At 42.9% G+C, this 11,667-nt stretch overlaps 1 protein-coding gene across 1 annotated transcript in view; it reads right to left on the minus strand.

The window, feature by feature from the left end:
* The window catches only part of COL6A6 (collagen, type VI, alpha 6), a 100,786-nt gene extending 91,064 nt beyond the window's left edge, over positions 1–9,722 (minus strand). Inside the window, exons 1-5 of the mRNA XM_014537539.1 lie at positions 9,631–9,722; positions 6,817–7,413; positions 4,395–5,015; positions 2,722–3,282; positions 1,063–1,620 (exon numbers count right to left, since the gene is read on the minus strand). Coding sequence (XP_014393025.1) covers positions 1,063–1,620; positions 2,722–3,282; positions 4,395–5,015; positions 6,817–7,413; positions 9,631–9,697 — 2,404 coding nt within the window. The 5' untranslated portion in view covers positions 9,698–9,722. The remainder of the gene's footprint in view (positions 1–1,062; positions 1,621–2,721; positions 3,283–4,394; positions 5,016–6,816; positions 7,414–9,630) is intronic.
* Positions 9,723–11,667: the final 1,945 nt, after the last annotated feature.

The raw sequence follows: 11,667 nt of genomic DNA on the forward strand, positions 1-11,667 counted from the left end.
GGGCGGTGCCCCAACTCCCCAATCGGCCCTGCTCTGAGCCTGACCAGGGGCTGCACTTAGGGATTGGGCCTGCCCTCTGCCACCCGGGAGCAGGCCTAAGCCAGCAGGTCGTTATCTCCTGAGGGGTCCCAGACTGAGAGAGGGCACAGGCCGGGCTGAGGGACCCCCCTCCCCCCGCCCCCCGAGTGCACAAATTTTTGTGCACCGGGCCTCTAGTTTTATATAAGTAATGGATTTTAAAAACTGTAAAATAACTGACATATAGTAGATGTTAGGTCAAAGGGAAGCTACCTTGCCCAGCAGGGGGTATGCCCCTCTATGGCCTGCTGTGGCAGCCCACACACAGCCCAAGAACTCAGGCTGGGCCCTTCAGCTCAAGGTGAAACAGACTGTGGTGTAATTCAGGCTCTAGTTTCCCAGGATATCAGGCTGAAGCGAGACTCCAGCTAAGAACACCCTCTTGCTTAGCTCCTACCCATGCCCTGTCCTGCTTTCCTTACTTCCCTTCTGAAAACACCTCCTCAAAAAACCGCTTCCAGAAGAATCCAAGGAACCTGATCTAAGATCCAGGAAGTTACCACTTTTCTTCAATGGAGGCCTCATCACCCTGCTGCTATTTGTCTACAAATGCGAGAGGATCTAGGTGGACCCAAACTGTTCCTTACTGATTCTTTAACTCAACAGTTCTGTTGAAGAAAGTCACATTGCCTATGTAGGTCTAAAGCAGTGGTTCTCAACCTCTGGCCCTTTAAATACAGTTCCTCATGTGGTGACCCAACCATAAAATTATTTTCATTGCTACTTCATAACTGTAATGTTGCTACTGTTATGAATCATAATGTAAATATCTGCTATGCAGGATGGTTTTAGGCGACCCCTGTGAAAGGGTCGTTCGACCGCCAAAGGGGTCGCGACCCACAGGTTGAGAACCGCTGGTCTAAAGCCATTAGGGTAAACATTTCAATCCAACAAAAAGTTTACAGTGCTCAATTAGTAGAAATAATGACTAACATGGACACGTGGTGTTTGGATAATCCCCCTGGCAGGAATGCCCAGGCCTACCTTCCCGGGGGCTGCATATTCCAAAAACAAGATCATCTTCAATGTGCTGCAGAATGTCAAAATTCTCAACATAAAACACCATGTCTGGCCTCCCGCTGATCTCCTCCAGCTGGGTGACATTGGAGCCAAACACCCCCACCGAGTAGATAATGATGCCTTCTTGCCGGAGTGCTACCGCGGGGTCCTTGACTATGTCATGAGCTTCACCATCCGTGATGAGGATGAGGAACTTCCTGACGTTGGCCCGGGCGCCCTTGGTGGGGCTGAAGTACTGAGACACAAAGGTCAGGGCACTACCAGTCATCGTGGTTTGTCCAATGTGAGGCATGCGGTCGATGGCATCTGAAATTTCACTTTGCGAGATGTATCTGTTGAGTTGAAACTCCTCCTTATTGATGTCACTGAACTGGACTACGCCGACTTGCACCCGATCCGCCCCAATCTGAGATTTGCTCACCAGGCTTTTCATAAATGTTTTCATTTTGATGAAATTGTCAAGTCCTATACTGCCAGAACTGTCCACCAGAAACATGATGTCAGCTTTCATCTCTTTGCAGGCTGCATGGGAGAAAGTGAAATGTTTATCATGTAAAAAGATTAAGAGTGAACAGGAAAAAAAAATTCAATATTGAAGCTAAATGTGTGCTTGGTCAGGATGGTTAGTTAGCAAGTAAATAAAGCACTGGAGGCCATAAAGTGGCCATTCTATTTGTTATTTAATGATTTGATTTAGTGTATTACTCAGTTCCTCAACCTCAGGACTACTGACATGTTGGGCCGGATAATTTTTACTGGAGAGGGTAGCCTACACATTGTAGGATACTGAGGGATATTTTGCAGTATCCCTGACTTCTACCTGTTAGATGCCAGTAGCACTCCCTTCGTTATGACAACCAGAAATGTCTCTAGACATTACCAAATGTCCCCTAAGGGGGCAAAATTCCCCTGGTTGAAAACTACTGATAGAGCTCTAAAAGAGTCCATAAAACTTTTGTTAAATTTAAATAAACCCAAAATATTCCTTCAAATAAATCATTTGGTCATTAACAAATGCAGTATCTAAGCATATATCTATGGTAGCAGGGATTTGTGGGAAGAGGCTAATTAGTACTAATAAGGGAGAACTCCACCAAAAGCTTTATGCCTCAGATATGAATTAGAACCACACTCTAGAGCAGTGATGGCAAACCTATGACACGCATGTCAGAGGTGACACGCGAACTCATTTTTTTGGTTGATTTTTCTTTGTTAAATGGCATTTAAATATATAAAATAAATATTCAAAAATATGTCTTTGTTTTACTATGGTTGCAAATATCAAAAAATTTCTATATGTGACACGGCACCAGAGTTAAGTTAGGGTTTTGCAAAATGCTGACACGCCGAGCTCAAAAGGTTCACCATCACTGCCCTAGGTAGTACCCTTGCTGGTAAACTCTCTTTTGGCTTACAGAGTTAAGGGGTTTTTCAAAATGCTGACACGCCGAGCTCAAGAGGTTCGCCATCACTGCTCTAGTGGGCCCTCAGTTTTGTTCTGGAAACAAGCACAGCCACACAACCCGGAAATTCATGCTGTTTCTGCAAACCTGCAATGTCAAATATTGCAGGAGGGCCATCTGTGAGCCCGGGGGCCCAAAGGGAAAGTCGCCATTCTCCTACCTTCTTCAGTACAGATTTCTTGAACAACTTGGTTTCTTATGTCTTTCAAAGCGTCGAAGTCATGCACGTAGTACACCCTCTTCTCCTCGCCTGCAATTTCCCGCAGCTGTGTCTGGTTGGCCCCCTTGACCCCGATGGCATAAACACGGATGAGCTCCTCTCTCAGCCTGTTCGCAGGCTCCAGGATGCTATCCTGGGACATGCCATTTGTCAGGACCACAAGATGACACGGCACTCGGTCTCCTCGCTGCTGCTTTGCTTTTTGCAACAGCCCCAGCGTGAAATTCAGGGCTGCGCCCGTGTTCGTGCTCCCACCCAGCTGCCGGATGTTCTCAATGGCCTTCCCCACATCCTGCTTGTTTGAGTATTTATTGATCTCAAATTCCAAGTCCCAGCTGTCGGCGTACTGGACGGCCCCCACCCGCACCTTCTGGGGAGCGATGTTGAACATCCTTACGACCTCTGACAGGAAGGTCTTCATTTCTTGGAAGTCTGTGGCCTGGGTGCTCCCGGAGCCATCGATGAGTAGATAGATGTCTGCTTCTTCAGTGTCCACACAACCTAAGGGGGAACCGAGAGGCTGAGTGTGGCATGGGGGCACGTGTGAGGAAGAAATGGGAGCAGAGAGTAAGAACAAACAAATATGAGCATCTTCAGATGGACAAATGGGAAACAGCTTCCAGGTGTAAAAGACATGCTCTGCTAGCTTAGCACCGGGGACTCACAGCATCGGCGGGGCCGAATGAGTTTCTTTTGACAGTTTATGACTATTTTGATCATTCTCTGCCATGAATCAAGGCAAATTGGGATACAGCAAAAGATAAGAAAACTTGAAAATGCTTTTCACAAGCCACTTCTCTCATTAGTGAATAATTGCTGCGCAAAAAGTCAAGCGGTGTGTTGTGAAATGGAGAAGGTCTCTAACTGAACATGGTGGACATATGAGCTCTATTTCTTGAGAACTTGAATAAATAATTCATTCCTTGTCATTTAACAAAACTAGGGGTATTGCCAGTGGCCTTATTTGTGTAGGACAAGGGCAATTTTATAATAAGCATGCTATAAATATTTGTTGAAGAATGTACACATACTTATGTGTGTATATACACATACAAAATATTTATAGAGCACACATGTGTGTATATATAAAATATACAAAATACATTATCTGTTTCTCTAAACTCATGGGTACTAGACTAGTACTTCACAACAAATTAATTACAATGTTCTCAATCCAAATCATGCTTCCTGTTCATTCTCTAAGTTGGAATTTGAGGATGAGGGGAGAGGAGAAAAGAGAGAAAAGTTACAAAAAGAAAAAAGGAACAAAGAAAAGAGCAGGGGAACACAAGAGGCGAAGGAGAGGGGGGAAAAGTGAAGAGGGAAAAACAGCAAAGGATGGTATTCTGGGGTGTTTGCAAGTAACAAAGAATCCAATTAAAGCTGCACAAAACGGGAAGTGAAAAGGAAAACCCTTTTGACCCATTCCAACACCTACAATAGCTTTTATTTCCCCCAATACATTCCATGTGATCAAGGTCAAGTAAGAAATTAGGAACTTATTCTCATTCCCCACCTAATACCCCACCAATCGCTTTTGTACACAGAATACCTAAAAGGCAAGAAAGAGAGCAAAGGATGGAATAATACCTCCCTCAGCAAAAACACTTTACCGGATTTGAGGGTTTCGGTGCGCTCTGAGAAGACAGAGACTGTGTGTGTTATTTGCTTCCGCAGCTTCTTCAGAAACGTCTGGTTGTGAGCGGCCAGGTCGGAGAAGGTCTTCAGTTTGGAGACATACAGCTCGGCGGGGTGCGATGCTATCCTTTCCAGCTGGCTGTCGCTGGCCCCCTCCACGCCCATCGTGAAGATGGCCACGCCCTGGCGCCGGAGGTTCAGGGCTGCCTTGGTTACGTTGTCTTCCGACGGCCGGTGGGTCACCAGCACGGCGATCTGGGGCACCCCCTGGTTCTTGCGACTGCCGTTCTGTGCACTGAAGACCTCCTTCCTGATCTTTCTGATGGCGGCCCCAGTGTAGGCCTTCCCAGCCTGGGGAGAGAGGCCCTGTATAGACTGGAGAACCTCCGACTTATTGATGCCCCTGCTCAGTGAATTGATCACCTGCGTCTCATTGCTATAGGCCACGAGGCTAACCCTCATGCAGTTTTCCTTTATGTCGAGAGCAGATATACTTTCTTCTAGGAACTCTTTAAGGTAGTCCAAGTTGTCCTGGCTGCCATTGACGGACACATCCAACAGGAACACCACGTCGGCCACGGAGGGGCCTTGGCAAACTATGTGGGCAGGGATGGAAAGAGCACAATTTTAGTGGGTCAGCTTCTCTGCTCAGCATTCGAAGGCATGGAGAACATCTACAGAGCTGGGTTATGCACTTAAAGAAAGAAGGAGGTATGTGAAATTATTATGAAGCTCTTATCAGAGGGTCCTGGGTTCAAATATTGGATCTCAGCTAAACTCCCAGCTTCAGTGTCCTCCTCCATAAAATGGAGATAGTAGTAATATTTACCTCACAGAGTGGTTATGGAAATTAAATGAGATAAGGTGTTTAACCTGTGGCCTGGGACCTAAGAGTCATTCAATGAACAGCAGCTACTACTATCGTATTAAAATCATTAAGCATCATCGCAGTTGAAATCAGCATAGTCCAAATATTCCTAAGGGATAATACTGAGATGTCAATGATACTTTTGCCATTATTTTATTTGGGAAAGATACTCATAATAGGATTCATCTTTTCATAGATTACCATAAGAAAAGCATTCTCTATTAACATCAGATAATTTTATATGTCATGTCATTCCAACTGATGTAACTAGAAATAATGGGAGTTTGCTTTGTTGCTTGTACACTTGGAGCAAATTGTTTCTTACTGGCTCTCCCCTGCCCCTCACTTGAACAATGTTCATAAGCTCTTGGCCATTGTTAATAGAACAGTACAAGGCCCCCAGGACAGCAGGTGGGAGGTGGAGCAGAACACAGGGCAGCTAATTCAGACAGAGAAGCAGGAAGGGAGGCAGTGTGGGGCTGAAACGACCAGGGCGTGGGAATCGAGAGACCTGACTTAGCTCTGACTTCAAACTGCATTCTGCCCTGGCCCAGGTTATGTCACCAACTCTAAGGATGCCTACGGAACAGGGGGTTTGGGCAACTTAATTAAAGCTATTTCCAGCTCTAACATTCTGCGGTCAAGGATTTCTCTAGGAAAAAACTTACCTTTTAAACAAACCCTTCACATGTTTAAAGAGTATCAAGGAACACCAAGAATTGTGGGGTTCACTGGATTTAAAATGTCCACAACCAGCCCAGCAGGCATGGCTCAGTGATTGAGTGTCAACCTATGAATCAGGAGGTCACAGGTCAATTCCTGGTCAGGGCACATGCCCAGATTGGGGCATGACATCCAGTGTGGGGCACGCAGGAGGCAGTTGATCAATGATTCTCTCTCATCATTGATGTTTCTATCTCTCCCTCCCTCTCTCCTTTCCTCTGTGAAATCAATCTTATATAATAAAAGGGTAATATACAAATCAACCAAATGGCAGAACAAATGGTTGCTATGACGTGCACTGACCATCAGGGGGCAGACACTCAACGCAGGAGCTGCCCCCTGGTGGTCAATGTGCTCCCACAGGGGGAGCGCTGCTCAGCCAGAAGCCAGGCTCATGGCTGATGAGTGCAGCAGCGGTGGCGGGAGCCTCTCCTGCCTCTGAGGCAGCACTAAAGATGTCCAACTGCCAAGCCGTCAGTTGGACATCCCCCAAGGGCTCTCAAACTATGAGAGGACACAGGCCGGGCTGAGGAGAACCCCCCGCCCCCCACCACCCACCCTTCGAGTACACAAATCTCATGCACCGGGCCTCTAGTAAAAATATATTTTTAAAAATAAAATAAAATGGCCACAATCAATGGGCCTTTTGGAACACACCGATATTTAATAGCTAAAAATATAGCCTAAAAAAAAAAATACAGCCTAGCTTTTGGGGAAAGGGATGTCCATGGAACCTCAACCCTCTCTCCACATTGATTTCTCAAAAGCATTTTATCATTATTTCTATGTGTGCACCGTAAGCCCACCTTCCATAAGAACATCATCCACTGCTCCCGCCTTGTACTGAGTCGCTTCCTTGATGATCTGGGTCATGTTCTGGGAAAACGTGCTGAGGTCTCTGACGGTCCGAAGGTTGACATGGAACTGAGCCGTGGCCATGGCCTTCAGGTTCTCCTCAGAGGCTTTCTGCAGCCCCACCGAGATGATCCTCACCCCGTCTTCCCGAAGAGCCTTGGAAGCCTCTTCCACATCATCCTCGGACTCGGCCGAAGCCAGGACCACCAGAACCGGGGGGAACAGCTTCTTGTCTCTGCCGTTTGCAGGTCCAGAGAAATAGGTCCTGTGAGCCTCCCGGAGAGCGTTCCCGATCCGCAGGGCACCGCCCATGAACACGAAGTTCTTCTTGAGGTGGTTCAACATGGGGTTCCTGCCCTTGAAGGTGTTCAGCTGGAATTCACTGTGGAGCTTGTCACTGTACTGGGCCAGGGCCACGCGGTATTTGCTGGCCTCTATGGGGAGACTGGTGATCACTTTGTTAATGAATGTCTTCACCAGAGGGAAGGACTTAATTCCCAGGTGATCAGAGCTGTCCACCAGAAACACCACGTCTGCATACTCAGGGCCTGCAAACCCACACAGAACCAAATCAACAAAGCATAAACTTTAAAAAGGTACTGCCATGCTTAATGCCAGCCATTTGGGGAAAACGTACTTTCCTGTTTTATCTGTATTTTTAATACCTTCCCAAGGAACTGAAAATAATAGCTTGACATTACACATTTTCTCAAGAAAAAATACTTGTTTCTAGGGCCAATTGCAAAATTAAACATCACTTTTGCAAGGAATAGGTTCATTAGAAACAGGTAAATTTAGAGTAAAAACTCCTGTGTTTTTATACTGGTAGTAGATAATTTCCCCTTATACCTTTTTAAATTTTTGCTTTCAGAATTTGACCTCAGTCTATATCAAGAGAATAAAAATTTTAATTGAGAACTAAACTGCTTCAAATTTGTTTGAATAGAGAAATATGAAAGATAATCTTTTATTGTGATTCCAATTTAAGCACTGCAACAAAGTGAGTGATTAACTTATAAAAATATTAGTTTTGTTTGCCAGTGTCAAATTGATGAAGTTTAAAAAGTACCTAAAAATCATAAAAATATGAGATTGCCTTAATCTACTTTAAGATTACTTACAATTTTTTTATAAACCACATGAGTGAGGATTACAATTGATAAATTTATTCTTACATGTGTAAATGTGATAGAAATCAGTATACCTTAAGCTAGGAAAATGATTATGGTTTTAGTTTCTATAGAAATGTAATTTTTATAGAGGAATATAATACTTAGTTGAACTTTTAATGCTTCATTCAATGCCAGATTCAATGCTGGCTGGGTATGTAGAATTCTACTTTTATGTGCTAGAGAATCACTGGGTTTAAGCACAAAATGCTGTGTATTGGTGATATGCTGGTTTGAATTCAGAGTTCTCAGCACTTTAGGATCTATTTCTTATCCAGGGAAGGAAGGGAAATGTCTGTGTGTGTCCGGATGGTCTATATTTAAGAAGGTATGATGCAACTGAACAAGTAACAGAAGTCCTGACTTTGTTATCAGCTAACTCTAACAACTCTGTCAAGCCATTCAATATACTTGGGACTGTTTCCTCACCTTTAAAATGAGAAGATTCAATAAGAAAATATCTAAGGTCCCCTCCTCACTCTCAGAAGCTGGTTATCTGATATGATTACGAGATACATTATAATCAAATTAAAATAAAAACCATCTTTTCCTATCTACAACTGGTAGGAAACCAGCTTTGGCACCCCTACGTTTATTTCATTCTCTTCTTAGCAGTCTCACTGAGGCATAGTGGATAAAGCCATTCTTTCTTGTCTTCTAAATAACCTAATTTCAACCACTTTGAGTTTCCTTTGATGATCACTTAGCCACTAGCATTTTAGGGGGAGAATTAAGAGAGGGTGCATTAATATCTTCCTCCAAGAGAAGGCTGGAACCCCTACGAGGACTGTCGGCAAGCCCTGCCCAGGATGACTTGACTTGTGACCAAAGCGACCTTCCTATTCGTGGATACACCATCACTTCTTGTGTGTGGAGAAAGGAAATGTACACAACTGGCACATGAGCTAGATTCAGCTTTTTCTTTAAAAAGCCTAATATCAGGCCCAGTGAGACATCAAAGGAAGATGCTTGCAGGGCAAGTCTTAGTTTATCTCTTCAGGAAACTTACTACCAAGGTCAGAGCCCTTGAGAAAGCTGGGCAAACTAACACAGGTGGCCCTGAACATGAAGTGACCAGTGTGCCAACTCGTTATTTAAGAAGAGGTAGAGGCAGAGAAGGGTAGGTCAGTATTTTGAGTTCAAGTCCACTGGACATAGATTGCTGACAGCCAGCCAGCTATGGTGCTTTCTCTTCAGAGTAAAAGCATTTTCTTTACAATATCAGATTAAATTGTTTAAACTGGAGCAAAAGCTGTATGAGCAACCAAGATAATGTTTTGGCACAAATGAATTAGGAAGAGACAGTCCAAGATTTCCAGGCCTGAACCTAATAGTCAGAGACAGGATTTTATGCAACCTCCCAGAAGACCTAAATGGGGTTGAAACTGAGGACAAAAGAGCAGCTCTTGTATCTTTCTATCGTTAACAATGAATAAATTCCAGAGACAAATGAGCTTCAAAAAGAAACTGAGCTACCACCCCACCCTTCCAACTATCAAAATCAAGACAAAGTGAAACGAAACTCAACTTTTAAGGAAGTCAAAATCATGTATTTTCCAAAATGAGTTAAAGAATTCTTTCCAGTTTTTTCCTTACCAGAATCTTGGTTCATAGAAACATGGGAGCAAATTATTATGAGGAACAAAACCAGCAACATTTTCATATTATGAGCTGAAAAATCTCCAACTTGAAATCTGAAAGGGCGAAAAGGAAAACATCGAAGAATGTTCTGGATATTATTTGGAAAACAAGACCCACACATATCAGATTAAATCGTTTAAATTGGATCAAAACTTGCTTTATTTTCACCCACACATATAAGAATACACAAAATTATGTGATACATTGGGTGCAACCGGGGATAAGGAACATTTGCGGTTTCCTCCTGACCTTCTGATCTGCGAAGTGCCTTAGAGAAAAGCGAACCACCACCATTTACAGAATCACAGGTTTCTCCTGGTCCCCAGACCTGCACAAACACAAGATTTTAGATTGTCAATAGAGGTAGCCAGAAGCATTATAGTTCCAACAATAATTCGTGTTCCTATTAGTCTTTTTTTTTGTACCCTAGTATTATCCGCTGTCTACTCATTGCCAAGACAATTCAGAGTTCATGATTGGGACAGTCTAAGGCCTGACATTGTAACTGCTCCATCACGAACACATAGGTGTATTTTATATTTGAGCAGTAAACGTCGTTACATGTGACCAATTAATTTTTTTTCCTTTTTCCCACATAAATAATTAGAAAAGTAACAATTTCTCTTCATCATTAAATATGAAAGAAGACAAAAGAAAAGTAGTGACCCTCCACATCCCATACGATATCTTGCTGCTCAGAATGACTCAATTTGTACTATTTTGCTTCCAACTGCCTACAACTGCCCAAGGTAAGATGTTTCCAATTCTAACTAGTCACCTTCAGTTATTCATTTTATGAAATGAAACAGGTTATTAAAGATATCAAAAATAAATATTATAAGTGTTGGGTTCAGAACACTCATTCATCCATTGAATGGAAAAATTAATTGATCCATATTAAAAACCAACGTCTGTTTCTTGCTTTATTTTCACCCACACGTGGATTTGCGAGGGTCTATATGGCTGCCTCATTCCTTGTCTGGCAGGCTCCTGGTGCTTAATATTTCACCCCCTTCAGAAAAAGAACCTTTGCCATGAGAAATTCCACCCCTATTTTCTCACCTACTTCATCGTCCCTCTGACATTCTGGAATCTGGGACTCTGTTCTACTCCTTTATCAGAAGCCTAGATGAGATCAACTTTTCAGGCTGTAAGTCAATTTATCAATCCTTTTCCAGAGGTAATCAGTGAGCTGGAAGGGACTTGTAAGTGGTTGGTTTTGTTTTTTTTAGTTCAACCCTATCATTTTAGAGGAGTTTTAGTCCCAAAGTGGATCGCCCCAAGGAAAAACCAAGTCAATCTGTATGTTGTTTTACCACTAGACCTGACCAGGATTTACATCATTACATTTTTAAAATATCTCAATATTTAAAATAAATTTTAAAAATATTCAAAGACATGAGGGGAGAATGGAGAAATTTACATAAAATAGCAACATAAAATTTCAATTCATGGCACGCTCCATTTTAATGTAACAACGATGAGATTGATTGCTTCTCATTATGTAAATACTCTCAAAGGTATAAGTCTCTTTAAACTCAAGTTTGTTGTACTGCATTTATTCTAAATCAAGTAAGGTGAGGGTAATACACCTCTTTTGGAAGTTTTACGCTATAAAAAGCCTTTTTATAAAATGAGAGATAAAGGAAACACTTCCTTCATATAGTTGTGAGAATTTAAAAAAAAACCCCAACATCAAGCCCACTGCATGGCACATACTAGTAATAGTACTCAATAAACATTAGGTTCTTCTGTCTATTACTATAATCATGAGTAATAAAAATATTTCTGAGGAAAAAAAGCCTTTTTAAAAATCTGTATCTCGCCATAGCCCGTTTTGGTAAATGGTTAGAGCATCAGCCAGTGGACCGAATGTTCGTGGGTTCGATTCCCAGTCAAGGGCATGTACCTAGATTGCAGGTTCAATACCCAACCCCAGTCAGAGACAACAAATCAATGTCTCTCTCATATCAATTGTTTCTCTCTCTCTCC

The sequence above is a fragment of the Myotis brandtii genome, unplaced genomic scaffold (genome assembly GCF_000412655.1).
Source record: "Myotis brandtii unplaced genomic scaffold, ASM41265v1 scaffold18, whole genome shotgun sequence".
In the NCBI taxonomy this organism is placed as follows: domain Eukaryota; kingdom Metazoa; phylum Chordata; class Mammalia; order Chiroptera; family Vespertilionidae; genus Myotis; species Myotis brandtii.